This window comes from Papio anubis, chromosome 3 (assembly GCF_008728515.1).
Source record: "Papio anubis isolate 15944 chromosome 3, Panubis1.0, whole genome shotgun sequence".
NCBI lineage: Eukaryota > Metazoa > Chordata > Mammalia > Primates > Cercopithecidae > Papio > Papio anubis.
Genome location: NC_044978.1, coordinates 36,503,532 through 36,517,862, shown reverse-complemented (window position 1 = coordinate 36,517,862; position 14,331 = coordinate 36,503,532). Strand labels below are relative to the sequence as shown.

Genomic DNA, 14,331 nt, shown 5'->3' with positions numbered 1-14,331 from the left:
GAGATATAGTGGTATCTTATGATTGATCTTGCCTCAGTTTCTGACTTTTCCAAGCTGTTCTTACATGTCTGCCAAATTATTATTCTTTAAACATTCCTTTAACCAAATCAGTAATTTGCTAGGAGAACTCACAGGACTTACATAGTGATACTCATGGCTATGATTTATTGTAATGAGAGTAGCAAGCACAATCAGTAAAGGCAAAAAGTGCATAAGCTAAGTCTGAGGAAAACCAGGCATAAGCTTCCAAGAATCTTCTCCCAGCTTAATCGCACAGGACTTGCTTAATTCCTCCAGCAGTGAGACTGACAACATATGTGAAATTTTGCTAACTAGGGAAGCTCATTTAGAAACTCCATGCTTGGGATTTTTACGGGGAGCTGATCACATAGGTTTCTCTGTCTGTTACATAACAAGATTCTAGACTTCCAGAAGGAAAGCAGGTAAGCAGCATAGGCCACATTGCAGGTAAACAGCTTAAGCACAGTGAGGCACTCGTAATCATTCTGGCAATGGAGGGAATCCTCCCAAAATTCAAGTTCCCGCATGCCAGCCTTTTTAAGGATAGGCAGTTAGACCTGCTATGTTAACTCTTTTCTGCATACATCTCATATCTATGTCTGTTTTTAATATTGCCTCCTTTCTTAATGCTTTTACTTGTGATAACTTTTTTAAACTTTTTTTTTTTTTTAAACTCAAGCGAAAGTAAAGCCATGTAAACATTTAGATGTGGGAAATAGATGTTCTAGACAGGACTGTGAAGTGTAGCTATAGTTTATGTTCAGTTCAATTAAGCGCATATTAATTTTAATGCTGCATTAAATTTTACAAAATGAAGAAACAGTTATGTCCATGCCTTGTAAACCATAGCCCTCTTGCAGATATTAGTATTCTGTATTTTTTTTTAAAAAGACAGAGTCTCACTCTGTTGCCCAGGCTGGAGTACAGTGGCATGATCTCGGCTCACTGCAACCTCCACCCCCCTAGTTCAAGCGATCCTCCTGCGTCAGCCTCCCAAGTAGTTGGGATTACAGGTGCCTGCCACCACACCAGGCTAATTTTTGTATTTTTAGTAGAGATGAGGTTTCACCATGTTGGCCAGGCCGGTCTTGAACTCCTGAACTCATGATCTACCCGCCTCAGCCTCCCAAAGTGAGCCACCGCACCCGGCCATATTCTGTATTTTTTTATTGTACAGTTGGCCAATACTTTATTTAAATAACAATTTAGATTTTGAAGTATATTCTCTGCTATATGGGTCCTGGAAATAGACATTTAGGATAATCCAGTGTATCCTCTACTTTAGGCTATGAAATGAATGGACTGTCTACTGACATTTTTTTTCTCTTTTCATTCTTATGTTTAGAAAAATAAAGGGATCAATCATGTTAATGTCTTAGTAGTCATTCTGAAGCATCGTGGCATTCTTATATCAGGGATAACTTTGAATTTGGAAGAACTGACTGAGTACCTAAAACTATGAGTACTGAAAAATATAAAGCTTACTTTGCATAATTTGGTACCATTTTTTGACTAATCACCAATTCTAAAATTTAAATGTTGACATTGAATAAAAAACTAATTTCACTATTAACATGGCAAGTGAATGATTTGTTTATACTACGCAATAGCCAGGCTCATTGTGATTATATTAGACGTCACTCAGCTTTTACGTATTAGACATGACAATTGAATGATCTTAATTTTGCTCATTAAAATAATTTTTCTGATGTATCAGTAAGATTAAAAAAATTTTTTTTTTTTTTTTTTTTTGAGACGGTGTCTTACTCTGTTGCCCAGGCTTGAGTGCAGTGGCGCGATCTCGGCTCACTGCAAGCTCCGCCTCCTGGGTTGACATCATTCTCCTGCCTCAGCCTCCCGAGTAGCTGGGACTACAGGCGCCTGCCACTACGCCCGGCTAATTTTTTGTACTTTTTAATAGAAACGGGGTTTCACTGTGTTAGCCAGGATGGTCTCAATTTCCTGACCTCATGATCCGCCCGCCTCAGCCTCCCAGAGTGCTGGGATTACAGGCGTGAGCCACCACGCCTGGCCTAAATATTTTTAATGAAATTATTTAGCTGCCATTTTTACCCTTAATGTTATTGTATAATGGTATTATACAATAATTGAAATCAGTTGGCCATTATGAACTGGTATACATGAGCATTAAAATGCCCATCAGTTTCACTTGCTTATAGATACGTCCTAATTCTTCCAATTGGAATAAGAAAATATATTTCATGATAATGGCAGTAATATATGTCTCTCTGAACTGAGTGTATAAAACATTTAAAAATCCAAACTGTATTGTTGATCAGTGTATTAGGAAAATAATCATTCTGCTGCTATACTTAAATTAGTTAAGCATTTGTTGGAAAGTTGTGATTATTTTAAGATATATGTAGATAAATTGGAATGAACATGAGAAAGAATAACATACAATGATTACCATTTGGAAAACAGGTCTTACGAAAAAATCTTAAAGGAATTAGGACTGTGTTAGCTCTCTGGAAAGATGACTAAATGATAAATTATGACTATTTGCTTAAACAGTTAACAAGGAGAGTATTAACCATCTACTTTTTCATCTATCTAGTGCAGATTTAAAAGTTATACTTCAACTTAAAAACAACAAATATTGAAATCTGCCTAGCACCAAAGATGTTACAGAATCAATAATAGTGGAAATCATGAATAAATCAAAGCTCGTAAGAGTTAAGTGTACTTTGTACCAGGGTTTTGTTTTAATGGGGGTATAAATCTTTGTACATATGTATTCATCTTCTAGATTTTTGTTGTTGAGATGAAATAGATTTAATTCCCCAAATTTAGCCAGTTAGTAAGATCCTGTATTATTGAGAGATCCTATATTATTATTTATTTTTTAGTTGGTATTGGTGAATGATTTTGGTAACAGTTGTTTAAAAGCTTAAAGTATTAAAGATACAGAGAAGCAATAATTACCTTTGAAGGTAAATCAAAAAAGCTGAAGTCCCAGTTACAACCACACTACATTATTTGCTATTTTACTTTGGAGAGTTACATTTCATTGGTTATATATGTTATACACATCTCATGTAGTGCCATGGTTTATTTCTTATGCAAGATTAATAAACTGTAATAACTAGAACAATAGAGCTCCTATTCCTGGGGTCAAGACATGGAAGTACGGTAGTCTTCTTTTATTTTACACTTTCTTATTTAGAAGCCTTTATGCCTTTGACAATAGAGATACAGTCTTTGTTTAAAATGGTGATCGGACTGGATAACCTATTAAAATGCCTTCCAACTCAGCAAGTAACTTGTAGATTAGCGATTTCTGTATTGAATTTAATAATGGAGATATTATGGTTTTCAGAACATCTGATTCTCTAATAAGAAACTATTTGAACCTTTCTGAGCTTCATTAATCTTACCGTTTAATGTGAGAGTTTAGTTGATTTCCATTATCCCTTCTGGTTTTAAATTTTATAATTTAACAAATTTAAAGAGACAAATATCTCTCACTTTGAAAGTTAACAACAATCTATTTAGTTTAGGTCTATTGTGTGTTTGAATTTTAATGTGAGATCCAGTTCAAGTTAAGGTTTATTTTATACTATTAGAACTCATGACTGTTTCTGTATCAGAATTTAGTGCAACTGGGATATGACCAATTAGTACTAATAGTAAGTAAAGAAAGTAGACGTGTCTTTCTTATTAGGAAATTTAATTATGAACGTAATGCATTATATTTTTTCCAGAGAACTGGGGAAGAGTGTAGTTGAAATAAAAGTACATTATAGACATTAAAATATTCTCAGCTAAACATGGAAGGACTTTAATAATTTTTCAGTTTTAAAAATTTATTACTCCTTTTTTTTGTTTGTTTAATGCTAGACATTAGCAACAATGTTGGGTAATCAGTGTTTCTTTCTTTTTTTCTTTTTTTTGTTTTAGTTGAGACAGGGTCTGGCTCTGTCACTTAGGTTGGAGTGCAATGGTGCGATCTCGGCTGACTGCAGCCTCCTCCTCCTGGGCTCAAGCAGTCCTTCTATCTCAACCTCTGAGTAGCTGGGACTACAGGCTTGTGCCACCATGCCCAGCAAGGTGGTGTTTTGCCATGTTGCCCAGGCTGGTCTTCAACTCCTGAGCTCAAGCAATCCACCTGCCTCTGCCTCCCAAAGTGCTGGGATTACAAGCATGAGACACAGCTCTCAGCCAGTAGTCAATATTTCTTACTTTGTAGATAATTAAGGCTCAGAGGTGTTTAGTAATTTGCCAGGGTGTTCCTGATATCATGTGGTAGATAGAGCCAGAATTTTAAACTCAGTGTTAGAATTTAAAACTTAGTTGTGTTTCATTCAAAAATGGTGTTGTTTCCTCTGGTTCTCAAACTTAATTGTGTTTGAGAATCATCTTGAGTGGCTTTTGCAAAAGATGCCTGTTTCAATGAATATCAGTAGATCTTGTTGAGTATCCCAGGTACGTTTGAAAAGCTCCAAAAGTGATTCTTATAATGTCAAAAAATACTCTATATCAGCACTTCTCAAATTTCAAAGTACATACAAATCACCTGGGGAAATCTTATGAAAATGCAGGCTTGGGTTTAGTAGGACTGGGGCAGGGACTGAGATTTTGCATTTCTAACAAGCATCCAGGCGAATTGCAGAAGGTCCCCTACGTCCACATTATGAATAACAATGAGACACACTATGTGACATTTGGTTTATGATTTGAAATTTTTGGCTGCAATTCCTGTGAAGGCTATAATTCATTCACATTTCTTGTAAGAGATATGAAAGCATGTTTTAATATCCCTTACATGCCTTTGAATTTTTACTTGAAGAGCTTTTCCTTCATATATGAGAGTAGCAAGTTATGAAATATTTACCGAAGCTTTATCATGCAACTATGGGACTGTATTCACATTCTGTTAACTGATTTTGGAAATAGTAGAGTCCAGTTAAAATCCTGGTTAGATGTCATCTTACCAGATTTCATCATATAGTTACATATTTTGTTTCGTTTTGATAGTTTGATGAAAAGTTTATATAAAAAGTGAGCCTGGTAGCATACATTTATTATTAGTCCTTCCCTGAAAGAAAATAAATATATTAATTCCAATTTTTAATCCTAGTGTTTGAATATTTTAAAGGAAATATCAGTAACCCTATATTCAAAATGTACAGTATGTGGAGGAGGAAAAGGATTTTCACAGTTAAAATGTCTACCTTTTCAGGTTCCCCAGCACCGCCACTGCCATCTGTTATGTCTCCTAGCAGGGTTGCAGCTAGTCGACTGGCTCAACAAGGAAGTGATTTAATTGTTCCTGCAGGTATTCACTGCACTGATTGGATAAAGCCCTTCTTGCTACTGCTGAAGCTACACTAATTTACTCAGTTTCATAATCACTTGCTTTATATTCTTAGGTGTGTGTTATTCTGACTTTTTTGGTGGCTGTCTTATTAACAATAAAGGAAATAATTTTTCTAACTGTATCCTATCTTTCTGGCTTTTCAGAATAATTAGGCTGTATCTCATAGCTGAAACTTAATCCATTTTAAAATTAAAACATTATAAAATTTGATTTGCTTTAAAACATTCTTTCTTTGCTCTGGAATATGTAGGTTTACCATTTGATCCTAAACTCTCATCTTTGCAGCTCTGCCTTCTATTTTCAGTTAAAGGAAAAACAACCTTCAACAATTAGGTTGGTTGTTTTTAAGAATGGGTTAAGTGAAAAAGGTCTTGTCTTCTTACTTTTAGCTTTAACTTACAAATAGTTTGCAGATTGCAACACAATACTATTAATTTACCAATTATACCCAATGAAAAATACTTGGGAAAATCAGTATCTTCACATTCAATTTGCTCTGCACTTTACTGTTACTGGACTATAAAAATGGGAGAGAAAATGAACTCCACGTTTCTTCTTATATGAAATGTTAACATTTATATTTTGTTTTGTGAGAATTTTGTAAATTCTTAAATGTGTTCTATTTTATATACCATTCTTGTTCTTGGACTGGTAAAGCTATGGGAAAGATTGGTCTGGTTATAGGAATAGGTAAGAGAAGAAATTTTTGCCGATCCTAAGTTTTCTCTTTATTTCATTATTCTTTTTAAATTATTAGAAACTTTCCATCCCGAAACTGAAATGAAAAATATTTTGACTATGAAAAGTATTTTACTATTAAGACGTGTATAGTTGTAGAGTTGCTTTCATATCAAAAATTCTTAATTGTTGGAAGAGTACATTGTCAGGAATTTACACTGCTTCTTTATTCATTATGGCTCTTTTTGGTTTTCTTGCCTTTTTTGTGTGATCTTTTGAGAAAAAAGAAGTACAATGTAGATCTTGTTTCAACCCAGCCTTTCATACTAGTGATAACATATCTTTAATGACTATTTGAATTGAACAACTATATGAAATTTGAATTATTTTTTTCAAATTCTCCAAAATTATAGCAACATTCTATTGTTGTTGTAGTCTGCACATTACAATGAAAGATCACTGTGGGGAATACATGTGGCCGTTTATATTTTTATTGACCAAGATACTTCTTTTTTAGTGTCATTAGTGTATAAGATTAGTTGTGGAAATTTTATTTTTCTTAAAGTAAACCACAGCTTATATAGAAAATAAGGCTGATTGCAGCAGGTTTGTTTTTTGTTTGTTTGTTTAAAGAAGACAGATAAGTCACATGGCATTTGTGTTTAATGGACAGAAGTGTTGTTTAAGTAATTAGGAAACTATCCTCAGCGATTCCAGGAAGTTCTAGTTCTTTACTTTGTGGGAACCTTTTTTCTGTTTTTTAGATGCATAAGTATTTTAATTTGAACAATGTCAGGGTTTTGTTTTCTTTCCCCGCTTGTCTTCATCTGGATTGTGTTTTTATCTTTTGTTACCTTGCAGGTGGCCAGAGAACACAGACAAAAAGTGGACCAGTTATTCTAGCAGATGAAATTAAAAATCCTGCAATGGAAAAGTTAGAACTTGTTAGAAAATGGAGTCTAAACACCTATAAGGTTTGTAATTATTTAATGTTTCCACCCTAAATGGCTCTAAAAATTTTTATTTATATGTTTATTCAAGTCATTATGTTGCAATTAAATGCATATAGAGAAGAGAAAATGCCATCTAAACACGGTAGAAATACAATTAGAAAATGAAATATTCGTTGTATCATTGATCTTTGCATGTAATTTAAGAATTTAGTACAAAAGAGTAAAGCTATTAAAATGCTTATTAACTGATAATGTACATAATTGAAGACATGTACTGCTACTATAGATATATTTGCTCCTTCCCCTCCTTTTGATACTTTATAGGAGCTGAAGGTCAAGAGAGGTATATTAGTTCCACAAAGTTTGAAATTCTCTGATTTTACTATAATAACTAAGCATTAACTATATGGGCAACACTGGATTGCAAGTGAGTTGTGTTTCTAAAGTTTGTTAACATTCTTACTTGCATTGCTTCAGAGTAATTGGTGATTATTTTTCTTACGCCCTCCATAAAACAAATAAGCAAATTATTTAACCCATATTGTATTTGATGTATTACAAACAGCTCAACCCCCAAATCCACTTAGTACCTTTTGAATTTTAACAGGGACAAGACTGTAGAATTCGTGGAATAGTTAGGATGAAAGCCCTAGCACGCAGGTTAGAGCATTAGCCACAATTCTCCCTATATTCGTGAACTGATTGTGGGTCTAGTGATTGGTAAGTTAGGAATTGTCTATATTTTATACAGAACAGGCCTTTCTTACATCTTCTCAATAGTAAAACAGAAGTGAATTTATTCTTTCAGTTAATGCCTTAAAAATATGATCTAGAAGTCTTCTTCAAAAGTATAGGTTTTCTTAAGATGGTAAAACCTCCCTGAAACATGTTACATGACTCTGTCCAAAAATTATTTAGCTCATGTCAGTGTAGAATCTGAGAAATCCCAATGGTAGTCTTCAAAAAGTGATGCCTGCTTAAACTAAACTCTTCTTCTAAAATATTCACAGATTTCTATTCCATCTTCTTGCTGATTCCACATAGCCAGTCAGTCATTAAGTCCTATGCATTCTGCCTTCTTAATATTCTTTCACCTTTTCCCCTGCTGTCAATCCCAGCCTTCACAGCCATAGTTCATATTTATTACTCTCTCACATTCCTGTAACAACTTCTTAACCAGTTCGCTAAGATTACATGTTCCACCCTGCCTAACGTGGGTTCCCTCTTGCTTAAAATCCTTCAGTCAGTCCCCACTGTTTTTAGAGTGGCATAAATCTGACCTCTATCTACCTTTCCCACTTTGTCTCTGCCTCTTTTCTATCTATGGATCAAGTTATTCATACCAAATTACCCAGAAACTTCCTAAACAATCTGTGCTTTCTCATACTTCTGTAACTTTGTTCATAAGGCTATATTTGCCTACTGCTTTGAATTCCCTTTCTAGCATGAAGCTAGACTGAGCAAGTTTAAGCTTTTTGTTCATTTGACCCTTCCTCTCATGTTGTTTACTTGATGTTTTCCTTCTTCGTTATCTATTTATTCCTATGTGTTTATGTATTATTATCTGTTTCTTGTCTTGCATCTCTTATCTCTACAATAATCTGAGTTGAATCACTATTAAGATTCCATATTTATCTCGTATTAATATGGCACATTTAGCCTATTAAAAATTTGTGCTAATGAAAATGACAGCTCTTTAAAATGTTATACATATGGTATAATACTATGTGAAGGAGGCATTATTTTCTTTATATGTTTATTCAAGTCATTATGTTGCAATTAAATGCATATAGAGAAGAGAAAATGCCATCTAAACATGGTAGAAATACAATTAGAAAATGAAGTATTCGTTTTATCATTGATCTTTGCATGTAATTTAAGAATTTAGTACAAAATTCTTTTTATTTTATTTATTTTTAAATGACAGTTTTTTTCAGTAGAACTTAACTTGAATATTTTAATCTAGGTCAAAAAAGAAAAAGTATCTGACTTACATGATTCTATGGAGTTAATAGTCCAGTGTGTCCAGCCCGACATATTCCACTCAACCAAAAAAAGTTCATAGTGTAATGACCTTATGGGGTCTACATGACTCTCTGTGTTCTTACTGCTTTTTGAGCTTCTCAGCTCAAATTTTAGCTAATGTTGGGCATTCACTGTCATTTGTATAATGCTTCAAATACTGATTTTGATTTGGTTGACTTAAGACTGTGCTTGTTGTCCATTTTACTGTTTGTTGTTTGTGTAGATAGGGTCTCACTCTGTCACCCAGGCTCAAGTGCAGTTGTATGATCATGGCTCACTGCAGCTGTAACCACCTGGACCCAAGTGATCCTCTCACCTCAGCCTCCTGAGCAGCTCGGACTATAGGCAGGCATCACCACTCCTGGCTAATTTCTTATTTTTTGTAGAGACGGAGTCTCCCTGTGTTGCTCAGGCCGGTCTCGAACTCCTGGGTTCAAGCAGTCCTCACACCTCAGCCTCCCAAAGTGCAGGGATTTGCAGGTGTTGAGCCACCACGCCCGGCCCCATTTTACTCTCGAATAACTTGATTCTGGCTGTGTCTTTGGTCCTCTCCTTCCTGCTTTCTACCTGTAATTTCTTCTGTTTCTATTCTTTAACAAATGCTTTAATGCTTTTCCGCAAAGGGAATATTTAGCACTTCATTTATTGGTTGTTAATTTTGGTCCCAAGACCAACATGGTGATTCAAAGCAAATATGTAATAGGAGCAATTTTAGGTTTAGACATTGAACCTATCTTCTTAAATATTATTTTAATCTACCTGATTTTATTCACAAAATTTGAATCCAAAATCTATTTCTTATTTATTTTCATCTACAGAAATAGTTGAAATAATAAACTGTGGTTTATGTTTTTTATTTTTATTTTTCCTAGTCTAGAATAGAGTGCTTTTTGAAGTTTGTCTTTAAAAAAAAAAAAAAAAAGGAAGAATCATCTCAGTTTCAGCATTCAGAGCTATTTGGCATCTTTCCCAAACTTTTTCCTTAATGTTTAAGAATTTGCCATTAGCATTCACACACTTATCAAGTTAACGTTTGATGTGTTTAAACCAGTATCTTTTAAACTTTCATGCCTGTTTTTCCTGTCATATTGCCTCATTCATTTATTGGTTGACCTCCTTCCCCTGTTCATTTTCCTTTTATGCTACCTTCTCTGTCCCTTACCTTAATAATCCTTGTTGTATTTGTTAGTTGTTGCCATAAGTTTCTTCTTTTGCTTGTCCTTAAATATCTTTATTCTCTTTTTTGGCACTGCAGAAGAGCTCTTGGTGCTACTTGATATGGTTTGGCAGTGTCCCCACCCAAATCTCAACTCGAATTGTATCTCCCAGAATTCCCATGAGTTGTGGGAGGGACCTAGGGGGAGGTAATGGAATCATGGGAGCAAGTCTTTCCCATGCTATTCTCGTGATAGTGAATAAGTCTCACAAAATCTCATGGGTTTATCAGGGGTTTCTGCTTTTGCTTCTTTCTCATTTTCTCTTGCTGCCACCATATAAGAAGTACTTTTCACCTCCTGCCATGATTCTGAGGCCTCCCCAGCCATGTGGAACTGTTAAGTCCAATTAAATCTCTTTTTATTCCCAGTCTCAAGTCTGTCTTTATCAGCAGTGTGAAAACCAACTAATACAGTAAATTGGTACCAGGAGTAGGATGTTGCTGAAAAGATACCCGGAAATGTGGAAGTGACTTTGGAACTGGGTAACAGGCAGAGATTGGAACAGTTTGAAAGGCTCAGAAGAAGATAGGAAAATGTGGGAATGTTTGAAACTTCCTAGAGACTTGTTAAATGGCTTTGCCCAAAATGTTAATCGCAATATGGACAATAAAATCCAGGCTGAAGAACTTATTGGGAACTGGAGCAAAGGTGACTCCTGTTACATTTTAGCAAAGAGACTGGTGGCATTTTGCCCCTACCCTAGAGATTTGTGGAACCTTGAACTTCAGAGAGATGATTTACGGTATCTGGCAGAAGAAATTTCTAAATTTCTTTCTTTTCTTTTTTTTTTTTTTTGAGACAGAGTCTTGCTCTGTCGCCCAGGCTGGAGTGCAGTGGCACAATCTCAGCTCACTGCAGGCTCTGCCTCCTGGGTTCATGTCTGGCAGAAGAAATTTCTAAGCAGCAAAGCATTCAAGCGGTGACTTGGGTACTGTTAAAGGCATTCAGTTTTATAAGAGAAACAGAGCATAAAAGTTTGGAGAATTTGCAGCCTGACTATGCAGTAGAAAAGAAAAATCCATTTTTGGGGAGAAATTCAAGCCAGCTGCAGAAATTTGCATAAGTAGCAAGGATCCTAATGTTAATTGCCAAGACGATGGGGAACATGTCTTCACGCCATGTCAGAGACCTTCACGGCAGCCCCCTTCCATCACAGATCCAGAGGCCCAGGAGGAAAAAGTGGTTTCATGGGCCAGGCCCAGGGTCCCTGTGCTGTATACAGCCTAGGGACTTAAAGCCCTGTGTTCCAGCCGCTCCAGCCATGGCTGAAAGGGGCCATTGTAGAGCTTGGGTTTCAGAGGGTGGAAGCACCAAGCCTTGGCAGCTTTCACATGATGTTGAGCCTGCGGGTGCACAGAAGTCAGAAATTGAGGTTTGGGAACCTCTGCCTAGATTTCAGAAGAGATATGGAAATGGCTGGATGCCCAGGCAAAAGTTTGCTACAGGGGTGGGGCCCTCATGGAGAACCTCTGCTAGGGCAGTATGGAAGGGAATTGTGGGATCAGAGTCCCCCCACAGAGTCCCTACTGGGGCAGTGCCTAGTGAAGCTGTGAGAAGAGGGCCACCCTCCTGCAGACCCCTGAATGGTAGATCCACCAACAGCTTGCACCATGTACCTGGAAAAGCCTCAGACATTCAACGCCCGCCCATGAGAGCAGCTGGGAGGAAGGCTGTACCCTGAAAAGGCACAGGGGTGGAGCTGCCCAAGACCATGGGCACCTACCTCCTGCATCAGCGTGACCTGAATATGAGACCTGGAGATCATTTTGGAGCTTTAAAATTTGACTGCCCTGGTGGATTTTGGACTACATGGGCCCTATAACCCCTTTGTTTTGGCCAATTTCTCCCATTTAGAATGGCTGTATTTACCCAATACCTGTACCCCCATTGTATCTAGGAAGTAACTAGCTTGCTTTTGATTTTTACAGACTCATATGCGGAAGGGACTTGCCTTGTCTCAGATGAGACTTTGGACTGTGGACTTTTGGGTTAATGCTGAAATGAGTTAAGACTTTGGGGGACTGTTGGGAAGGCATGGTTGGTTTTGAAATGTGTGGACTTGAGATTTGAAGGGACCAAGGGCAAAATGATATGGTTTGGCTGTGTCCCCACCCAAATCTCAACTTGAATTGTATCTCCCAGAATTGCCGTGTGTTGTGGGAGGGACCCAGGGAGAGGTAATTGAATCATAGGGGCCAGTCTTGCCTGTGCTATTCTTGTGATAGTGAATAAGTCTCACGAGATCTGATAGGTTTATTAGGGGTTTCCAATTTTGCTTCTTTCTCATTTTCTCTTGCCGCCACCATATAAGAAGTGCCTTTTGCCTCTCGCTATGATTCTGAGGCCTCCCAGCCATGTGAAACTCTAAGAAGTCCAATTAAACTTCTTTTTAGTCCCAGTCTTAGGTATGTCTTTATCAGCAGTGTTAAAATGGACTAATACACTACTTAAATACTCAGAGTACACAGTTGACTGTTGCATAAATTCATAAACCAGTATAATGCTGATATGGTATTTTGTACACTATCACTGTATTTCACCCATGCTCCCCCAAGTAGAGAATCAACGTAGGTCAGTAATTTACTTTAGCTTCCTTTTGCCTCTTCAGTTTAGCGTCATTTGTCCTATTCTTCAAAATGAATTTTTCATTCATATGGAAAACTGAATAGGACCACCAGCTCATTGTAAGTGATCTCCATTTTCAGGGACTCTGAGGAAGGTTAAAGAATTTAGATTCTTAATTCTCCTCTGTTTTATACTTGCTTTATAATATATACTGATCTCCAATATTACTTTTTATTTCAGTATATACTAGAAAGCAATTTAAATAAAAATCCACTGTAGAGATCATCTAAGATACTTCCTCTAGGATCCTGATGAGTTGGGAAATGGGTAGCAACTTTATATCTTCTCACTATAACTTTCTTTACAAAGCGTCCTTTAGGGAATCTGTAGTACTCTCATTTCCAGATTCTTTAGGTTTTGCTGAAGAGTGTAGAATTATCAAATTGGAATATATGTAAATCTAGTTTTACAACTTCTTTCAAGTGTCCAGTTTACCTTAATTTGCCTTGTAATCAGTATCATCTTACCCTTCCCACTGCTTTGGCTTCCTGGAAACAAAAAACATTTCCTCATTAATTCTTCACCTCTATGCCTGCTTATAACTGTTATTTCTGTGGGAAAAAAAAGGCCACTCAGACAGCAGTGAATACATTTCTCTCACTGTGCTAAGAAACAATGCTCCTTCAATTAATTCTGACTTAATGGATTATTATATCTAGGTTGCTGTGAAAGTACCACATGCTTTGGCTTGTGGATAGAGTAAATGTCTCTGATAATATTGCATAGGGAAAACCCTGGTGTGGAAGAAAAATATGGGAATAAGTGACCTATCTATCTCCTTTATCTTGTTAAAATTTCAGGCATTATATTTTGCTGATGGTTTTCTTGTTAAAATCACATACTCAGTTCAGCCTTTCTCTTGTGATTTTCATTTCCTAGAAGTGTTTGTATGTTTTCCACAGTAATACTTTTATCCCCTTCCATGGTTTTGGTCTCTCACCTGTCCTGTTATTTGTGGTTAAGAATTTCTCTACTTTTAAAAAATAAAACTCTTTTGTAAAAAGAAAAAAAAAGTTATAAGGATCCTTAGTTGATGAGAATAGAAAATGTGTTGGGAAGTAGAAAAATATGTAAGCAGATTTGTGTATATTGACAAGAAAAAGTCTCAAGATTATTTTGTTCATAGAAAAGAAATACTCAGGGTATTATATATAGCATAATCTCATGTTTACTCTAAAAATATATATATGAGATTATATACATTTAAAGGAAAGTCTAGTATACCTATCAGACTGTTAATAGTAGTTTTCTGCTATTCAGTGTGATTAAAGGAAGAGGAAATTCACCTCTTATTTCATACATTATTTTAATTTTTACCACAGACATTAATTCTGTAACCAGAACTTTGAAGAACATGATAAAGAGCAAGTTTTAAAAACTGTAGTACTGGCCAGGTGCGGTGGTTCATGCCTGTAATCCCAACACTTTGGGAGGCCAAGGGGGACAGATCATCTGAGGTCAGGAGTTTGAG

General features: G+C 36.2%; 1 protein-coding gene across 5 annotated transcripts in view; it reads left to right on the top strand.

The window, feature by feature from the left end:
- ARFIP1 (ADP ribosylation factor interacting protein 1) overlaps window positions 1–14,331 on the top strand; it is a 129,161-nt gene that overhangs the window by 82,390 nt on the left and 32,440 nt on the right. For 3 of the 5 annotated variants that reach the window (XM_017959134.2, XM_021938870.2, XM_021938871.2), the window contains 2 exons: window positions 5,225–5,320; window positions 6,902–7,014. In XM_017959134.2, coding sequence (XP_017814623.2) covers window positions 5,225–5,320; window positions 6,902–7,014 — 209 coding nt within the window. Of the gene's footprint in view, window positions 1–5,224; window positions 5,415–6,901; window positions 7,015–14,331 lie in introns of those variants that run through there. The other 2 variants (XM_017959136.3, XM_017959135.2) reach the window with 2 other exon arrangements.